Source organism: Phalangium opilio, unplaced genomic scaffold (assembly GCF_054372755.1).
Source record: "Phalangium opilio isolate 3A_F unplaced genomic scaffold, DU_Popi_V2 ptg000048l_1, whole genome shotgun sequence".
In the NCBI taxonomy this organism is placed as follows: Eukaryota; Metazoa; Arthropoda; class Arachnida; order Opiliones; family Phalangiidae; genus Phalangium; species Phalangium opilio.
In genome coordinates, this window is record NW_028324170.1 from 5,249,305 (window position 1) to 5,270,082 (window position 20,778).

The 20,778-nt window shown below is 36.2% G+C and overlaps 1 protein-coding gene across 8 annotated transcripts; it reads right to left on the reverse strand.

Annotated features, from left to right (window-relative positions):
- Positions 1 to 232: 232 nt before the first annotated feature.
- ATP8A (ATPase phospholipid transporting 8A1) lies at positions 233 to 20,416 on the reverse strand. Of its 8 annotated transcripts, XM_089839707.1 has the most exons (41): positions 20,010 to 20,415; positions 17,532 to 17,646; positions 16,735 to 16,817; positions 16,502 to 16,678; positions 15,926 to 16,025; positions 15,750 to 15,848; positions 15,616 to 15,661; positions 15,433 to 15,547; positions 15,289 to 15,358; positions 14,040 to 14,164; positions 13,854 to 13,965; positions 13,485 to 13,541; positions 13,293 to 13,401; positions 13,040 to 13,167; positions 12,800 to 12,966; positions 11,893 to 11,950; positions 11,717 to 11,828; positions 11,556 to 11,638; positions 11,436 to 11,485; positions 11,296 to 11,365; positions 11,079 to 11,216; positions 10,884 to 10,970; positions 10,781 to 10,828; positions 10,578 to 10,668; positions 10,441 to 10,505; positions 10,285 to 10,374; positions 10,117 to 10,199; positions 9,941 to 10,046; positions 9,701 to 9,778; positions 9,467 to 9,577; positions 9,325 to 9,399; positions 9,098 to 9,220; positions 8,895 to 8,973; positions 8,190 to 8,251; positions 8,067 to 8,123; positions 7,894 to 8,001; positions 7,736 to 7,824; positions 6,918 to 7,019; positions 6,483 to 6,580; positions 6,309 to 6,352; positions 4,959 to 5,111 (listed from the first exon to the last, which is right to left on the reverse strand). In XM_089839707.1, exons 4-41 carry the CDS (start codon positions 16,627 to 16,629, stop codon positions 4,998 to 5,000), a joined length of 3,477 nt encoding a protein of 1,158 aa, XP_089695833.1. In that variant the 5' UTR covers positions 16,630 to 16,678; positions 16,735 to 16,817; positions 17,532 to 17,646; positions 20,010 to 20,415; the 3' UTR covers positions 4,959 to 4,997. The 8 variants fall into 8 exon arrangements, with proteins under 8 accessions (XP_089695835.1, XP_089695834.1, XP_089695836.1 ...); XM_089839709.1 differs by lacking the exons at positions 4,959 to 5,111; positions 16,735 to 16,817 and adding an exon at positions 233 to 4,888 and having other exon boundaries at positions 6,483 to 6,568; positions 16,502 to 16,613; XM_089839708.1 differs by lacking the exons at positions 4,959 to 5,111; positions 16,735 to 16,817 and adding an exon at positions 233 to 4,888 and having other exon boundaries at positions 16,502 to 16,613.
- Between the last annotated feature and the right edge of the window lie 362 nt (positions 20,417 to 20,778).

The following is a 20,778-nucleotide window of genomic DNA, read 5'->3' on the forward strand; positions in this document are numbered from 1 at the left end:
CGTTGAACGAATTTCCTTCTTTACGGTCGATAACGCAAAATTTTCTTATCAACGAATTTTCTAGACTATTGCGAGATATCTTTACCGTTGGTGAAATAAAACTCCTTACCTTAAAAAAGTAAGTATCGACTACCCCTATTTAAGAATGGTTCAAAGTACTATTTAAAAAAGGGGGAACCACCCAGCGGGCGCTCTATTCCGTGCAAAAAGTGAAAAATAATCGACACAAGACTAGACAGAAAACCATATTTATTTGTTACCAATAATAATATTTATCAAAGTGCAGATATTGTTCCGACCTTAAATTTAATCTCTTTAAATTAATTCCGATTAATTTAATTTAAAACTTCAATATCAAACATTTAAAACGACTAGCTTAATTCCTTTGAAAAAACCCACTCAAAAAATCAGGAGCGGCAAAAACAATCAGTTTCAAGAAAAAAATAAAATAAACCGTATTGAAAAAATACGCAAACTAAACATTATCCCCCAAAAATACCTATTAAAAATACTAAATCTAAAAAAAAAACCTATACAAAATATGCTAATTTATTTTGTTCACGCATGCGCGAAAAAGAAAGAAAATCTAAAAAAAAAAAAAAAAACTGGCGAAACTTTAATTTGTGATTACTTAAAAGCACCAGGGACCATTCCTTCAGTTTCAAATGATGATTATTATTATTTAAGGGATAATTAAATGAAGCGAAAAAGTTTCAGCGTTAAATGTTTTTTTTCTTTTTTTTTAATTTAACGCAAGTAACCCATTGCGATAAAGGCTTAACTATATTCATTTTCAAACTTTCGTGTATAATACATTTCATAATTTGGTGCTTTCTGTCATCAACTTTCATCCGAATTCGCCAGATTTCATTTAACAGGTGCTGTTTGAATAACTTAATTAACAGAGTAGGGTTTTAAAAAATCATATTAGTTAGTAACCAATTACGTAAATCGCTCGCTAACACAATTTTTAATGTACTGTCTAAATCATAAAAATACAGCGGGACTTTATACGTGGTCCCTGAGTTTAAATAACGAATTTATACTAACTACACTCAGATTTAGTGTACACACCCTCCCGTAGCTTGGGTTCCAAGACTTTGGGATTACAGCCATACGAAGCTCTTTCGGGAGTACGCCGCACTTGTGCCGTCGCTTACGATGTGCTCTGACAAAACCGTTACCAGTTTTGATTTCACTAAGCCATTCAGTATCCACTTCCCCAGTCGGGCAGAGTGGACTAACCTGCTGCCTCTTGGCACTGGGGGTGAAACCATTTGGTTCACCGATGGCTCCAAGACTGATTCCGGCGCTGGCGCCGGCTATTACTGTCAAACCACAAGGGTCGGCTTTTCTGCTTGCCTGGGCACCTTCGCTAGTGTGTTCCAGGCTGAAATTGCCGCGATCTGTTATTGCGCAGATTACTGTATTAACAAAGGGTATACCGGACGGACTGTGAGAATTTATTCTGACAGTCAGGCTGCCCTGAACGCTCTGAACCAGTGTCAGATTTCTTCTCAACTGGTGCGTAGCTGCCTCGACCTGCTAGCGCGACTGGCATCCTGCAACAGGGTTCTGCTGTACTGGGTGCCAGGGCATAGCGGATATTATGGCAATGAGCAAGCCGATAGATTTGCGAAAAGGGGTGCGGAGGCCAAGCTCTTGGGGCCGGAGCCGGCCGTCCCCATCCCCTACAGGCACGTCAAACGGTGTCTGCATGACAGGTTGACTGTCATACAAAATCAGCTCTGGCACAGCATGGAGGGCCAGAGACAGACAAAGTTGTTTGTCGATGGTCCCTGCAGGTCTCGTGCTAGGGACCTAATTTCGCTCGGCAGATGGGATATTAGGCTGGCCACCGGTCTTTTGACCGGGCATTGCCGGCTTAATAGGCACCTCCATCTGATGGGTTTTGCCGACGACCCTCTCTGTAGGTCGTGTCAGGAGATGGAAGAAACATCCGCCCACGTACTTTGCGAGTGCGACTACTTCGCCTCGCTTAGATTAGAATATTTTGATTCACACACCCTGGAACCCTCGAGGGTCTCCTCTCTCACGGTGGAGCGAATTCTTCGCTACGCTGCAGCCACAGGCCTATTCAAGGCCTGATTACGAGGATGCACAATATGCCTTTGGCATCGGTGCTAGGGCGCGTACCCTCCTCATCAACAATAATAATAATAACTACACTCAGGGAGACTTCTTCTTGCTATACTCGTGTTCAGTCAAACATGATAATGCTATGATTAGTACTAATATTTTGCCTATTAAGTGACATTAATCTATCATCTCTTAAAGCGTGCGAAATTTCGAAATAAACAAAAGATACTTCACATTTAATTTAAATGTCAGTGTTAATTTCGTTGATGACGTTTTTAAATAATTAAGTAGATCTTGATTTAGGTAACGGATCAACTGAACACTAGTATAGCGTTAATTTCTAACTAACTTATTATAAATGTGTATGAGCCCTGGAATGTTTTAAAACCCTGTTAAGAAGTGAAAATTTATTTTAGAGTGTCATCTAATTAACGCGGGGTCTTTGCTAACGCGTTTACCAGTAATTAATGCCCGGGAAATTGTCAATTAATGAGTCTCGGACTTATTTTTCAGTGTCAAGTCTTCAGCAGATTTTTTTTTAAGAAAAAACGACGACACCGTACCGTTAGTCTAAATAGTTTTTACCTAATTTTACTATTAATGATTTATAAGTGCGCCGATTGCACGTAAGATATAGTAGGTATAATTTCTATAATTATTTTTTTTTATATTTTTAATATTGTACTTTCTGGTAATTTGAGTATTTATTTATTGAAAATGGTTTGCCAATTGACCCAAAAATAAACTAAACAAGCCACTCACAGTAATGGGACAAAATGGCGGACTGAATTGAAGTCAGAGCCATCTAGTTGGCGACATCTATGGGAATTTTGAATGAATTTAATTTTGGGTCTTTAGAGCGGATCAGTTGACTTTTACTGGTAACCGTGTTACGTCATAAGACAACCTAAGAATGTTTCTTTTACCTACAGAAACATCTTCGCGATATTTTTTAATGAATTGCCCTAAATTTTAAGTCCAATTTCGAAAATTAAAAATAATATATTAACAAATAATTTAAAACTAATATCATATGCTTATCACTAACCCACAGGCACTAACAAATTATATCTATATATTTAAAAAAAAATCGGTGGACTAATTAATACAATTAATTTAGGTTCAATTACGAATCCATAGAAGACCTGAGAACATTTCCCTTACTATTCCCATTTTCCTCAAATCATTACCAGGGGGAGGGGCAATCTTGAGCCACACCCCTGTGGCTTCTTCAAGACAAAAGGTATGAGATCATGGAAGCCACTCTGTTAAGTTTACCGCCATTTTGACGAAAAGGGGGGGGGAGCCATCTTGAGACACACCCCTTTGGTCTCTTCCGATAATGACCCTTTGCAAAACGTATGAGCTCATGGAAAGCACCGCAAAGTTCGTCACCATTTCTCAGGTCTTATATGCGTTCTTGGTTTACTTTTAATCGCAATTAAATTAATTAAGCCGAATAAATCCTGATAGTCGCGCGCTGGTAAATTAAAGCGTATAATTTTTAAGCGTACACAAATAACAAACGAGTTATTTTTACACACAGTAAAATTACAGTGATGACACATTGTACCATATTTGCTACGAGAAAAAGAAAGAAAACAACTCCATCTATTGGCACTTTTTCTTGTTTTTGAAAGTTATTTTGTTTTTGCAAAAATTGTGGGTCTTACCGGCCATATGCTATTATTGAAATTATGTATTGTTTTTTTTACAAACATAGAGCTATGATATAAATTACTCCGTCAAGCCCGTTTAATCTTTTTAATTAAAATTATTATCACAGATTGGTGAAGGAGCTCGAAAAATAGAAACAGCGGTTTAAAGGGATAATGAATTACTACTGTTAAAATATCCTGACCAGCCTTTGAAGAAGAACCAAGGGTTCAAACAAGTTGATTTTGATTACTTTAGAATGATTAAATTGGCATTAAAACGTAAATAAAACTTAAAATAAAAAACCATTAGTTTTCATTTAGAATTAATTCTAAGCTGACGTTATCAAGTCTAAAAGATCCGACCATATTTATTCCATATTTTCCCTCCAAATCCGACTGGCAATCTCATTGGTCAATTATAAACCAATCAAAGGCGGGAACGCGAATCATTGGTCAATTTTAAACCAATCAAAGGCAGGAACGCGAAACGTTGCGAAACATCACTTAGCCCTTGCCAATTACCATGTTGCTATCACGCGTTTCTTCAGGCAAATCTTTCAAATTGGTTGAAACTTAACAGAAATGTTTTTGAAAGTTTTACTTACGTTTTTGAACCTATTTAACCAATCTAAACGGAACAAAGTTAACTTATTTAACCCTTCATGCTCTATTTAGGTTGTAACCAAACAGTTTAATCATTAACCCTTCTATTAGAATTAGAATATAGACTACATATAGTGACAATAAGATATACTTAACAATTTGAATGAAAAAACCCATCTAGGTCAAGACCGAAACAGCTTTGAAGTATTTTAAACAGGGAGGCAACGAGCGAGCGATTAATTAATTAATTAATATTAATTAATAGATGATTAGTTAATTTCTGAAAGGGTAAGAGGGATTTCCGATCCAATTGGGGAAATATTTAGAGACTTTACAAGATATAATTTATTCTCGTAGAATAACTTTGAAGTAAATTTGAAGTTGGGGTGTTTAAGACTTATCTTTCGATCTTGTTGAATTGAAGCAAAATCTTTCGTCGCAACTAGTTTTTGATAAATTAAAAGCTTCAATTCTTAAACTCCAGGTGGTTTGCTCTTGGTAGTGTCGTAGGCACGGATGAAATCAGCCTGAAATTGATTACAGCGTAACATTGTAATAACCGAAGTTGCTAATTATTTTTCTTCATTAGGAATGGCATTTTGATATTGTTGAAACACATATTAATTTTATTCGGTGTTACGTAAATACTCGATATTTATTATTAGTATTTGAGCTTTGCCTAATTCGGTTAAAAAACTTGGATATTCCGTTGCGTCCACTAGGGCTAGGCAGTGCGTCTACAATTTGATGCTGAAATAAATTGGTTGCGGTTGAAATAATAAGTGCGGGAGTTGAAATAATAAGTGCTGGAGTTGAAATAATAAGATCGAGAGTTGAAATAATAAGTGCTGGAGTTGAAATAATAAGTGCTGGAGTTGAAATAATAAGTGCTGGAGTTGAAATAATAAGTGCTGGAGTTGAAATAATAAGTGCTGGAGTTGAAATAATAAGTGCTGGAGTTGAAATAATAAGTGCTGGAGTTGATATAATAAGTGCTGGAGTTGATATAATAAGGGCGGGAGTTGAAATAATAAGTGCTGGAGTTGAAATAATAAGTGCTGGAGTTGATATAATAAGGGCGGGAGTCTAAATAGTAAGTGTAGGGTTGAAATAATGTGGCAGTTGAAATAATAAGTGTAGGGTTGAAATAATGTGGCAGTTGAAATAATAAGTGTAGGGTTGAAATAATGTGGCAGTTGAAATAATAAGTGTAGGGTTGAAATAATGTGGCAGTTGAAATAGTAAGTGCGGGGTTGAAATAATAAGTGTAGGGTTGAAATAATGTGGCAGTTGAAATAGTAAGTGCGGGGTTGAAATAATAAATGTAGGTTCGGAATAAAAAGTGTGGTGTTGAAATAATAAATGTGGGTTCGGAATAAAAAGTTTGGTGTTGAAATAATAAATGTGGGTTCGGAATAAAAAGTGTGGTGTTGAAATAATAAAAAGTGGGTTCGGAATAAAAAGTGTGGTGTTGAATAATAAAAAGTGGGTTCGGAATAAAAAGTGTGGTGTTGAAATAATAAATGTGGGTTCGGAATAAAAAGTTTGGTGTTGAAATAATAAATGTGGGTTCGGAATAAAAAGTGTGGTGTTGAAATAATAAAAAGTGGGTTCGGAATAAAAAGTGTGGTGTTGAATAATAAAAAGTGGGTTCGGAATAAAAAGTGTGGTGTTGAAATAATAAAAAGTGGGTTCGGAATAAAAAGTGTGGTGTTGAAATAATAAATGTGGGTTCGGACTAAAAAGTGTGGTGTTGAAATAATAAATGTGGGTTCGGAATAAAAAGTGTGGTGTTGAAATAATAAATAGAATCGGGTTTAAATTATAAATGTTGAGTAAAGTAATAAATTTGCAACTTAGCCACATGCCCCCAATGAAGGAAGAAAATGCCGTTCCTAACTTCAGAGAATTTTTACTTTTTATTTAAGATTTCAAAGTAAAACTTACCTGAGGTACAACGCCGTGTTCCTCTTGCGAGAAAGCAAAACCATCTGTAAACACATTTTCCGAGATAATTATTCGACCGCGTTCATACTATACTAAATCTCTAGTGCCTTTATTGTCGCCACAAAAGGTGGTGGGGGGGGGAAACGTTTAAAAGTATAAAAACGATTGACTTACACTGCAATTCCACTTCCAAAGGGGCTCTAGAGACTTGTGTGGGCCGTTTAAATACACTTCGCAATAGCCTCGCCGTTTCGGTCAACCTATTAGTGAAACTAATCTCAACTTATCAGAATTACTTTCTTTATAAACTCATAATAAAAAATTCATAAATAATAAATAATTTAGCGACAGAGAGAATAAGCGCGAAGATCATTCCATTGAAGAAGTTTTACAAGATTAGTTTTAATTAGTCATTTTAGCTGAGAAAAGAAACGTTACGTTTAGGCTTAGAGTGATTAGAATGAATTAATGAAAGTGACACTCAGATACCTTTGATGTTAATTGATTAGTTTAATGTATTAGCAATAAAGTGATTCGGTGAGTGCATGCACGGTAGAAGGTGGATGGACTTGCCACCAACGCATGTGGCCAAAGATATTAAAAAAATACCTTTGCCTGGTGGCCCGAAGGATCACCGTCGTCGGGTCCGTGTTGGCGATTTCACTTTCTCGCACTTGCTCGGCTAAGCTCTTGAATACAGTTCTCTGGATCCTAAACAATAACAAATTGAATGTTGGCTAACGGTAAGCTTAAATCGAATGGGAAGAATCCATACTAGGACTCTGGAGTTACTATATCTAAACATTAAAAACGCGCGAGTTTCTTATACAATTTCGCCAATGTAGTAAACGCGTTTTTACGTTTTCGCTCTAAAGTGCTGCAAAAGTATTGATCAGACCCACCTGGCTGGCTGGGCACCCATCAATTTTTCGCGTGCACAACTCCAAAAACTATACATAGTGCTCGCATAAATTACATTTATATCTTAAGGGTGAGTATGGTAAGCGCCCACTGACGTCAAGAGTCTCGTCAGTGAAAAAGTATAAATTCTCTGGAGTTACTATATCTAAACATTAAAAATTCGCGAGTTTCTTATACAATTTCGCCAATGTAGTAAACGCGTTTTTACGTTTTCGCTCTAAAGTGCTGCAAAAGTATTGATCAGACCCGGCTGGCTGGCTGGGCGCCCATCAATTTTTCGCGTGCACAACTCCAAAAACTATACATAGTAATGGCATAAACTACATTTATATCTTAAGGGTGAGTATGGTAAGCGCCCACTGACGTTAAAGTCGAGAGTCTCGTCAGTGAAAAAGTATAAATTCCGAATAGAACTTGCCAAATTCTTAAGAGACCCGCGCTCTCCTTACTCTCTTATTTCACCTTATTTCTATTGACTATTAGTTACGAAAATTAACTGTACTTACACTTTTTGAGTGAAATCCCATTTTAAGGTTATGCACGGAATAATTATCAAGCCTAACCAAAATACTCCAGAACCAAAGACCATACGATCCTGTTAATTTGATTGACAAAGAATGCAATGTAAGGAAATGTTCTTATCAGGATGATTTTATAAACTTACCATTCCCGTCATATCAGGAGCAATGGGCAGTGTCGGCCAGAAGTTACTATACGCCCATAGGAAGAGGAACCAACTGAGTATACTGCCCCAAATAGCCAAGTGCGTCAGCTAAAAATATAAACGGCAATTTAAAAACACACTTTATTCCTAATTACATTAAAATCTATACTGACCCAAGTCCAAGCATTCATTTCAATGCCGGCTTTCAAACAGACAGTTATAACCACAAGCTGGTATTAAAAAAGAATAAATATTATAAGACCCATAATTTTAAACTTACTGTAACATTGACTTACCGTATACACAGTGTTTCCGAAAACCAGATAGCTACCACTTAGACCATTACTCCACACCACGTCTGGAAACACAAGACAAGAACGTCCGCATTGTTTAATTATTTGGGAATTATAATTTAAAAGTAAATGTTTTAGCATGAACTATTTAACGTTATTCATTATTTAATTATATTTAACAAGATGGCGCTGCAGTCTAAAACTATAGATATTGGCCTAATTTCGGTTTATTTAATAATACTGACATATAAACCGATCAAAGGCGAGAACGCGAATCATTGGTCAATTTTAAACCAATCAAAGGCGGGAACGCGAATCATTGGTCAATTTTAAACCAATCAAAGGCGGGAACGCGAATCATTGGTCAATTTTAAACCAATCAAAGGCGGGAACGCGAATCATTGGTCAATTTTAAACCAATCAAAGGCGGGAACGCGAATCATTGGTCAATTTTAAACCAATCAAAGGCGGGAACGCGAATCATTGGTAAATTTTAAACCAATCAAAGGCGGGAACGCGAATCATTGGTAAATTTTAAACCAATCAAAGGCGGGAACGCGAATCATTGGTCAATTTTAAACCAATCAAAGGCGGGAACGCGAATCATTGGTCAATCTTAAACCAATCAAAGGCGGGAACGCGAATCATTGGTCAATCTTAAACCAATCAAAGGCGGGAACGCGAATCATTGGTCAAAAGTACACCAACCTTTATCAAACGACAGTAGTGTCAGCCAAAATAATAGAATAGAGTGGACTATGGAGTTAAATATCCACGCCCAGAAAACCTGAAATAGAAATTAAATATAATTAATTAACACGCATGATTTAATTAATATAGTACTGGGGTTAAATAATATTAATATTAATAATTTCTGAAATGATTTTTATCTAAGTAACTAAGAGACATACTCTTCCGCTGAAGAAAAGCGCATTTTGGGAAGGCTTGTATAATGCTGGGAATTTCATCATTGTCTCCGCACTACATGTTCGATCAAATAGACCCATTGCTAAGGGAGGCGCCGCTGTGAAGATCTAAACAAAGGAAAAAAAAACGATAGCGGGTTTATCATATACTCTTAGAAACATTGATTTCTGACGCGCCTCCCAAAGAAATGAATGATAAAATTAATACTTACAACATTGTAAAGACCTATTGTCCATCGTTCAAACAAAGTTTGTCCTGACCAACCACTGACGATAGCGAACCAAAGCTAAATTAAGAAAACAACTTAGTCCCTCACTTTAATGATTAAATTAATACGAGTGATTTAATCGTACCTCAATAACATAAAGACAAATATTCTTATAAAACGAATAAAGAATGAGTTTGCACAACCTGGAGTGGCTCCAAGCGCCATGAACAAATAGTAATCTCGTCAGAAAACGAAACTACAAATTTTACAACGCGCCAATTTATAATTTTATAATTAATAAAAATTAATTACCGGACTACTTGCGTATAAAATAATTTGACTGACTTTCAAAATAAATTAATAAGTGTTTTTTTCTTACCTGAGCGATTGCGTAATCAGAAGCGCAAGCTGCCTGCAGCCCTTCAACCCCAGTTATGCCGATACCAACATGAGCCACCTATAAACGCAACATACTCTTAAGTCTATTTAAAAATTTGAAAGATTATTTCGTGAATAATGTAATTTCGGTTTGTCTACTCTAATTAAATGTTTATTAATTAATATTTCTATCGCCTATATGTAACTAATTTGCACGATTAAAAATCATTAAATATCATACTTGAATCATGGCAACATCATTGGCTCCATCTCCAATTGCTAGAGTTGTCGTTCCCGTTGCCGTTTTAACCATCTCTACTACTTCCGCTTTTTGCATCGGGCTAACCCTGAACCACACGATTTTAATTTTAATAAAAAACACATTGATTTCTCTATTTGTGACAAAAACATTCTTACCTGCAACATATGACGGATCTGCATGATAAAACAATATCCACAAAATCGTGCCTGACATCTGACGCTAAGGCGTATTTCAGTGTCTAAAAAAACAAGACCAAAATGATAAAAGATACAATTAGTAATAGTGGCAGGTGGTCGGTTCCAAGAACTAATTAAACTAATTACCTGTCCATCAATGACTAGTCCAACATCATTTTCCCTTCTTAACATGTCTCCAAAATCTTGGGCGTGTCTTCTAATGGCTTCACGCGTGCTCTAATAAATGTATTAACTCGCGTAAATAAAATAAAATAAATTCTATTTAAATATTTAACAACTTACATCAAGACTATCTTCGTTGATGACTAGAAGAGGCATTCCATGATCAAGCAGTCTCGTAGAATGACCTATGACAGATTTACCGTGTTAATCCGAGAATGGTACCTTATACTTAAGATACATTGGTCCCTAACACATACCAATATTTATCGCAGTCTCTTGTTTGTCGCCAGTTAAAACCCACACTCTAATATCAGCTTTAAAGAGATCCGCGATGGCATCAGGTACTCCCTATTAAAATTATATTCAATCTTAATTGATTCTTGAAGATTAAGGTCTAAAATTTCCTACTCATACTACTTTTAAAGGCCTCTAAACTCCATAAAAACAAACATGTACTTACATCTTGTAGCTTATCTTCGATACCCGTAGCTCCTAGTAAGTGTAGATTCTGGAAGGCAAGTTAATAAAATCACTAAGCCTTCACAAATAAAAGTATAACATACAGTTTCAATAAGTTGGGCCGCATCTTCAAGTTTTCTTTCGCGATATTGAATGGCCGTACTGGCCTTGTAGTAAGTATTTTTCCAGTCCTGAATAAGTCATTAGGAAAAAAAAATTATGTTCAGGTTGAAAAACGTCACTTTGTTTTGTAGGGTGTCATCGCAGTGACGTTTTTCAAATCTCCAGGAGTTGTTTACCTCATATACTTCATGGGGAATCTCAGCTACAGCGCAACAAAGTGTTCGCAAACCCGAACTGGCAAACTCTCTCAAATGTTCCAGAGTTATGTCTTTGAAAGACTGATGCTCGCTTAATCTCTCATAGATTACATTGTCCTAGGTATAACCAGGGCACATTAAATATAAGGTGTCTATCCCTCGATTATTACTAAAGAAATATTGTAAATGGACTCACAGCGCCTTTGCAATAAAGTTTAATTTTGCCTTCGGGTGTTCTTACAATAACCGACATACGCTTTCGATTACTGAAAGAGTTTTCATTAATTTTTAATATAAGGTACTTTAGGGTGTAAACTAACGCCTATTGTTTGTTACCTGGTGAATTCTAACACATTAAGTATTTCGTATTGTTCTTCTTTACCGAGCTGTAAGACGTGACGTCATATATTATAAATAATAATTATTATACGCGTTTAAAAAGATTAATTAACGTACAGCACTGATTCGAACAGTGTGGGGAGTTCGCGTGGTAAAAACATATCCCAACTTTTTCGCACCGTACACTAGAGCTCGCTCATCTAAAAACATTAGCATAATATTAAGATCGCGTTTTTTTTTAGTTTCTGATTCAATGTATTCCCGCTTTGGTGCATTACCGGGTGACGCGGCTTGATAAGAGATCTGTCCCGTTTCAATGTCTTTCTCGGGAACAACAGTATGACAAACGGACAACAAAGTCAAAAATTCTTGAATGTACTTTGCAGTAGGCTAATATTAAAACAGAGACGTTATAGTTTAAATAGTCAAAAAGCAATTTGAAAGTTGAACTAACATGGTTTTGTTTCAAGTTTTTTAATAGGTCCAATCCTTCAAATTGGCTTGAAATACCCCTAAGAAAATGCATAGATAAGATTGAAAAACATAATAGCGTTTGGTTTTGACTACCACAAGATTTTAAAGGTTATAAAGACTTCAAAATGTGAAAATTGAGCATATAGTGTTTCGAAAATAAAATAATAGCAAACAGTACAACGTGATTTATGATGTTATAACCAGGGGTGTGCGAGTACTCGTTAAGTTCGAGTATCGAGCCGAGTACTCGACTCGATACTCGATAACAACACATTGAGATACTCGAGACAGATTCGAGTAGCTTTTTAACATCTTAAATACTCGACAAATACTCGAGTCCGAGGCTTACAACTATAGCAGACGATGAGTTCATGATCATTTATTTTGAAAATCACCTGTTCAATGTTTAATTGATCACTAACAATCTTTTTGAACTAGTTCGATATTAGATAATTGAACATCTTCGTTATTTTCAAGAAATTTACAAAATTGCTACTCGACAAGTCAATATTTGAGACTCGATAATTACTCGAAAGAAGCAAAATTTGACCTATCTAAATACTCGATACTCGAAAGGATTTTTGAGACTCGGCTCGATACTCGATAAGAAATTAGTTTCGATACTCGGACTCGGCTCGAAACCGAAAAAACGGGACTCGCACACCACTGGTTAAAACTGAACGACTTAACATTCTATTCATAACAAGATGGCCTCGGCCACATTACAGTTTTGCGCGGACAAATTGGTAACACCAAAAACTGGGGAAGAAAGGGGAATAGGCGCCCAGCCGCAAGGGGACAGAACAATAGTTTTCCAGCTCTAAAGAGTGCAAAACTAAAAACGTCGCGATCCGAATACCAAACAGCATAAAGTGAACGCCACTTACCCATAAACCACACCGGCAACGCTACAATTCTTAAAGACCATCACATTTTGCGTTAGAGTTCCTGTTTTATCGGAGAAAACATATTTAACTTGACCTAATTCCTCGTTCAAATTCGAGGTTCGCGCCATGGCTGGAGTGTCTGATTCTTCGTGATACATTTCGATATCCTTAATTAATATTTAAATTCATTTAATAACACGAACTAGAATATATTTAACGCCGCGGATGGCTCAGAATTACCATGTTGATAAAATAAGCCTGAATAAATCTGACAACTTCGAGTGATACGGTTAAACTGATAGGAATTAGATTGTTGTATAAGATGATAAATGTCAAGAAAGTGTATCCAAAATTTGTGCTCGAAAGTTCTGAAAGACAATTTTTTTTATACATAAATAGAGACGATTGCCGATTACTTATAAATAAGTTACTCAATTACTGCAATAACAATGGATTATTAAGAGACGTCGTTTCTAGAAATTTGAACACTAACCGTCTAAACCAAGATACCAGTCAGTTGAAACATGTTTGTTTGTCCAAATTTCACTAGCAACCGAACTGACAAGGCACAGAATTACCAACAGAAGAAAGAGTATAAGAATCTGAAAAGGGGTTCAAGACAGTGCCGTGTTTAATTTAGTTTTAATTACATTACTACGCATATATATCTTATATGAAATTATACCTGGTTGTTGGTAGATTTGTCAACAGTTGATCGTTTTAACGGTGCTGAGGTTGAATTCTATTTAAGAAAACACAAAAAAATCGGGCAACTAGTTTAGAAGCTTGGATCAATAAGGTTTAAGGGCGTTTAATGTTTTAAGAACGTGTTAAAACTGGTTATGAATTAAAATGTATTTTAATGCAAAAGTAGTCAAGGAAGATGAAAAGTATGTATATATTTAAGAATTGCACGTTTTTGTCCGCTACAATATATAAACGCGACCGCCGCGGCAAGAAAAATAAATGGATTCACGCGTTTTAAGCAAAAAAGCAACATTTCGAGTGACTAAGGCATGTACCCTAATTAATATAGTAATTAATATTTCCTTACCATCATAAGTTTAGTTTCTTTACCAGTGTAAAGAACGACACCAAATATCCAGTTGGTGTTTCGCAACTTGGCGCCTCTCAACAGGATTTGATCAGGTCCCAGCGGTAGAGTTCTTAAAAATTGTATATGTATGCTTAAAACCATAAACAATATGAAAAACAACGCTTCTTGTTGGCGAAATTTTACTTGTTAGTCATTCTGAGATTTCCAACAAATTCGTAGAGATTGCGACTAGGTAGTTCGCACTCTATCATGCCATTCAGCTTCTCTAAGTCTTTCACCGTTAGAAGTGTTGATGTTTGACACAGACCCTATAAGCAACATTGAATTGACAATATAAGAAACGCAACTTTGAGCGTCTCTGTCCCTTAATAAGGATTGATCTAGTACACCCTTTTTCGCGGATGGAATTTCAAAACAATCTTCTAAACCAAAATTTACTTCATTAAAGAAATTTTAAATCCACCGAGGGAATAAATAACACCAAAACAAAAGCTATCCCTCAAAAGCCTGACATGAAGCCCACTCGACTACATATTCTTACTACAAAATCCGAGCTTTCATTATACAAGCAAAAGTCTTATCCTGCCAGGCTCATCTTGTTTTTTATACAAGTAAAAGTGTTACCCTGCCGGTCTCATCTTGCTTATTTTACAAGCAAAAGTGTTATAGTGCCGGGCTCATCTTGTTTATAACACAAGCAAAAGGGTTATCCTGCCGGGCTCATCTTGTTTATTTTACAAGCAAAAGGGTTATCCTGCCGGGCTCATCTTGTTTATTTTACAAGCAAAAGGGTTATCTGCCGGGCTCATCTTGTTTATTTTACAGGGAAAGGTGTTATCCTGCCGGGCTCATCTTGTTTACTATACAAGCAAAAGTGTTATTCTGCCGGGCTCAACTTGTTTATTATACAAAAAAGTTATTCTGCCGGGCTCAACTTGTTTATTATACGAAAAAGTTATTTTGCCGGGCTCAACTTGTTTATTATACGAAAAAATTATTCTGCCGGGCTCAACTTGTTTATTATAAAAGTATTATTCTGCCGGGTTCCTCTTGTTTATAACACAAGCAAAAGTGTTATCCTGCCGGGCTCATCTTGTTTATTTTACAGGGAAAGGTGTTATTCTGCCGAGCTCAACTTGTTTATTATACGAAAAAGTTATTCTGCCGGGCTCAACTTGTTTATTATACGAAAAAATTATTCTGCCGGGCTCAACTTGTTTATTATAAAAGTATTATTCTGCCGGGTTCCTCTTGTTTATAACACAAGCAAAAGTGTTATCCTACCGGCCTCACTTGTTTATTATACTAGAAAGTGTTATTCTGCCTAGCTCAACTTGTTTACTAAACCAGCAAAAGTGCGTTTTTCTGCCAGTCTCGCCTTGTTTATTTTATATTAACATTCTGTCACGCAATACTCTACAAGATAACATACTTGTCTTAGCTTAAGGTTTGTTTCTCCATCTAGATTGGCAGTTTCCACATAGCACATGGCTTGAGGCTCACTGCATCAAAACATAAGTATAAAAAACTGCAAGACCAATTGTTCTTTTTATCCTTCCAAATATCTGCCTTATACCTTGATGATAAAAGTAGGAGATCCGCGGGGAAAAACTGTCCATTCGTAACTTTGACAACATCACCAACTCCAATCTTAGTCCAACGAATAAGCTGCCACTGACCATTACGAAGTGCTGCAAAGAAATAATTAATATATAAGGTAAATAAGGAGCTATTCGGGTGTTCGGGTAATAGTATTTACCTAAAACCTTTCTCTTATTTACAGTGTCATCAGCTCGATGACGTTTCTGAAAACGTATTAGTTAAAATGTTTTGGGAAAATTCGCAATTAAATATAAAAGAGCAACATCTCCAATTTTGAATAGGTGCACTTACAAAATCCTCTACAACCTCTTTTATGGTAGATACCAGCAATATGAAGATGAGGGGAACTAGAGTAGTGAAGCGACCCGTGGGTGATACATTAGGAATTTGCTGTAAAATGCGGCATAAATTTGAAAATCCGAAAGTTTTTTTTTTTTTGGAAAGCCCGATTAGTAAAGCTGTCTTACTTGCAAGAGTGCAATGAAGAGAAAAAATATATTAGAGTATCTTCGAAATTGTTCAAAAAGAAATTTTGGAATGAAAGATATGATGTTGTATTTTGCCGTGCTGTCAATTTAAAATGTTAAACGTTAATACATCTTAATTCTAATTGTCAATCTCTATAGAAATATTGCGCCGCACATTCGCTAATTTCCGAGTACCGAGGTCCGCGTGAAGTTCGTTGATGTGCTAACATGCCGAAATAGATGTACGCGAACTTTACTAAGTTAACTATTAGTGGGAAGTCAGGACTTTGATTCAATAGAGTAATATTTGCTGAGGGGGGTGAGACGTTATTGGTTTTTCAGCCAATGAAATTAACAAGCCAACAGATGGCGTCACCTTCTGGTGGCTATAGAGCTCATGTTAAATTCTGCCGCCAAAATGGCGAATGGGCGGAGTTTAGTGTCACCCTCCCCGTAAGCGATATTACTCTATTGTCTCAAAAGACAAGACGAGCTAGCGCTCGCCAAGTAATAAATAACGCGTATTCGTTACTTGGGATCAGGCAATTACGCAATGTGCGGACCCGATGAAAATACCTGATTCTATTTCCACAGAATTTCTGTTTTTGAATGGCGTTAATATAAATGGCTCTTTGTTCGGTGACATCGGGCAGTTCAGTCACTCCGGATGTTTGATCATCGTCGTCATCTGCTTGCGCCGACATGGCAGTTTACGTTAAAGGTTTTCCGGATTAAAAAAACGTGAGCGGCACACTAAGTACGGTAATATTAAACACGGGTTCCTAGGATTTTTATACATCCAAACCAACCACCGTAATGATTTCAAATGTTTTAAACCTAAACTGGCCACCACTTCAGATAGAGTTTAGTAGCAAATAAGAAATTCTCTCTCCTAACAAAACGAATGTTTGTAAAAATAAAAAGTTTCGTGTCAGTATGATATCATTTTCCTCTTACTTAAAATAAACTAACAACATCACTAACAGTGTCAAAAAAGCCACAGAGCGGGGATGAAATTATTATTATTATTAAAAAGCAATGCGGTACGATGGTTATTACATTGCGTAGAGTTCTAAGTTTCCAATTTACGTACAATATTTTTTGGATAAAACCAAAACCGAGGCGAACTACAGGTCATGGAATTCAGTAAAACTATATATAATGTTCGTAGAAACACTTCCAGGGCTATCTGTTGATAAAATTTTTCTATATCAACGTATACAGCGTATATATCTTGAGAACTTTTTCTTCTTATTAAATGGATAGTAGCAAGAATCTATTGTTGTATAGTGGTTAATAATATCATAAAACTTTTCCTTAGAAACGTTTTTTCGAATATTCAAAATTAAACACTACTATATCGTAAACAAATTCGCTCTATTTCATATATCTTTGAATGCCAATTATCATGTTCTAGTTAGTTTAGTCTAATCTCTTCAAACGTTAACTGCTTAAAAATCTATGCTAAATGCTACGCGCTTTAAACAGCTGCCAGTTTTTTATTACCCAGTTGAAAATAGCATCGTAAATTATACATAACAATAGAATTGTTACGTTTTTAGAACTCTACACATAGATGTGGTGAATAAAAATGTTTTTAGCGTACCTTCCAATTTCTCCATGTCTCCGTAAACAGCCGCTCTCATAATTTAGAAGCGCAAGTACATTGAAGACGGAATTTTTTCTTCAAATATTGGTTTTAGATTTATTTAAATCAGTTCCTAAACAGAAATGTTTATTTATGATTGTTGATAGTAATGTACTGGGTTTTTAATTTATCAAGCATTAAATTATACGGACTGCTCTATAGAATATATACTTTAATACTAACAATCATACTAATATATTACTATTTAAAAAGCAATGACAGTCGAGTCTTAAAACCGTTTTTCATTGAGGATGCTCTAGATACATTCTTTGAAAATATAACCGTATGCGTATAGGGAACACAAGGGCAAAAAAATTATTTTGCATTACTCCGCGTGGTTTACAATATGCTAATGTTGTACAACATACAAAATGTAGGAAATAAAAACCATGACAAATAAACCCTTGAAATAATAAATGTCACAATTTCGTTGGCCAAAAAAATAAAAAGATACTGGTCTATTGGAGGTATTCCCAATGTCTATGTAATTGCCAAAGCAACCCCACCGCAAATAATCGGACCCCAGTGAGGGACGGCTTACTATACATGTATATGTATACAAGAACTGGTTCTGAAGTCGTAAAACTAGTGAGTCAGGGACAATATATACTCATAAGGGACTATCCCGATGTCTATGTAATTACCAAAGCAACCCCACCGCAAATAATCGGACCCCAGTGAGGGACGGCTTACTATACATGTATATGTATACAAGAACTGGTTCTGAAGTCGTAAAACTAGTGAGTCAGGGACAATATATACTCATAAGGGACTATCAAACAACGCGAAATTCTTCATTTCCAAGACCAGTTTAAAAATTATTCTACACTTCTACAAACTCTTATAAAATACGTTTCACAATTCCTTTTAGAACCGGAGCTTTATACTCAACTTCAAAACAGTCCTCATGCCGTGATTTTTAAATTATCAAAGCTGTCACTTTTACCAGTCCCCTTTACAATTGCATTATCCATGGAATCGCGTTCACGGGCATACCATGTAACTAAATAACTGGTTATCAGCCCATAACTCTGTTTGTTATAGGGAAACAGCACGAACAATTCAGTGACGTCACCGGTTTGTAATTTTTTACCGCCCGATTTGAATTTTGAATCGGCCGCCATATTGTATGTGTCGCCCTCTACAAAAATACATTGAACTCTCGAAAGATGGTGCTATACTGTTGCGTTTTTGAGTGTAAAAGCAAAGCTGTTGCTGAAAGTCGTGAGAAATTCTTTAGAATTCCAAGAATAATAAGAAATCAAGGTAAAAAAACCTTGGATTTATCAACTTTTGGGACGTTATGGCCGGGTAATCATTTAAGCCTTGGCTCCAATTTACCGTATTTTTACAGTAAGGATCCTCATAATTAACCAATGAAATTTTTTCTATAGGCCTATACCTTTTTTTAGTTGTTTCGGCTAAAGTTTCTAAATAATCTGATTTATCGAAATTAATTTGTTGATTTGCCATGTCTTCCACTATATTTATAAGGTGCTTTTTACCAATAATTCACATACAACATGGCGGCCATTAAATAAAAACAAATCCAGAGGTCGCGGCTTCCGGGCGTGACGTCACTAGAAGGTCAAAAACCGCTTCATGCTGTTTCCCTATTACATAACCACACGGAGTAAAAAAACGAACAATTTTCCTCAAATATACAAATATTATAGATTAAAATTCCAAACACACACACAAATGCCTCCAAAATGATAATCTGCTCGCCTTCCAAAAATATCTTTTGGAAATGTTCTATAACATAAGAGTCACATGGCTATTCTCAGAATTATCTAGCTTATAAATAGACATACACTTTTAGCAGCAATAGGAAGTGCAATTAGACTAGAGTGATTACATCTTGAATGTCAAATACCCGAACTATTTGAGCACATCTCTTCTTAAAAAAACATATGAGACTACTAATTCAAAGATGTTGTGCCCTTGATTCTCATTAAACCCATTGCAATTATAAATTAATTAAGAAAAAGTGAATGAGTTAATTAGTTCAAATACAAGCACCCCTGACCTAGATTGCTTCAAAAACACAAAAACAAAACTAATTGTTAGCAATTAACAAGTTTGTCTTACTGTAGGAGTGTAGGATAGTTTTGCTTCTGTTAATCTATAAAAATATGATACACCGATTTACCATTAAACTTAAAACAAATTCATGAGATGCCTCTAAGTACAACCAAAAGTATCTATCTACTTTTGGTACAACTTGTTCAAATATTTAAATATCTTATGAGTACTAACGATAATTAAAGAAACCATACAGTAATTCAAAAAAAATTTTTAATACTACTGACATAGTCACTTATCACGTGATGCACACCCCTTCCGCAATTGACATATGTCAATGATTGTCCGAGGAGGACCCATAATGACAACTTGATAAGAGCCTTAGGCTAAGGCTTAGGTTAGGTTACTTACTTAATGTTAGTTACCAGGTTAACCGTTGTCCTAAGGCAATTCCTATTGAAAATAGGCTTGAGAGAGTCCCGAGTCGAGATGAGATGACAAAATTTATATTGACACACGTAAGCCTCGGTCAGCATAAACACGTACTTTCTCTTACATCCAAGTTCGGGTGAAGAAAATTACATAACTTCTCTTTTAATTAGAAAAAATTCTATCGAAATATAACCGAGCCGGTACTTTGACTAGTACTTAGCGGGAAAAGCGGCTAGCCTTCGACTTCAAGTCTTCTTTGGTTTTTCACTACTTTTACTCGTAATCGGTAAACCTACACCTGCTTTCTGTTAGTTGTTACACAACAGCGAGCCGAAATACGTTCAATACTAAATGCATATCATATCACGTTACCACTTACCGGCAGTCTCTAGCGTCGGGGACTGCTAGCATAGCCACGAAATACGATTGGCTGATATATGGCCTTTCGTCTATCACGTCGTCTGCTTGCAGAACCACCCACCCGTCTCGTACCCTGGCTGGCTGGCTGCTACGGTACTACTACTATCTGGGGATCTTTAAATTTTCGGGAAATCTTTAATCCGGCCTCCAGCAGCACTGCGACAATGTAGGAGAAACGAGCGGGAAAATCATGGTGCACTTCTGGTTGACAAAGTTTGAGGACACAAAGGCCTTATCGGCGGAGGGGGGGGGGGGGTTTGCCCTATAGGGTGTTTCCGCCAGAGTAAAAAGGGGGAAGAAATAGGGGGCGCGAAAACCGGTTTTCAGG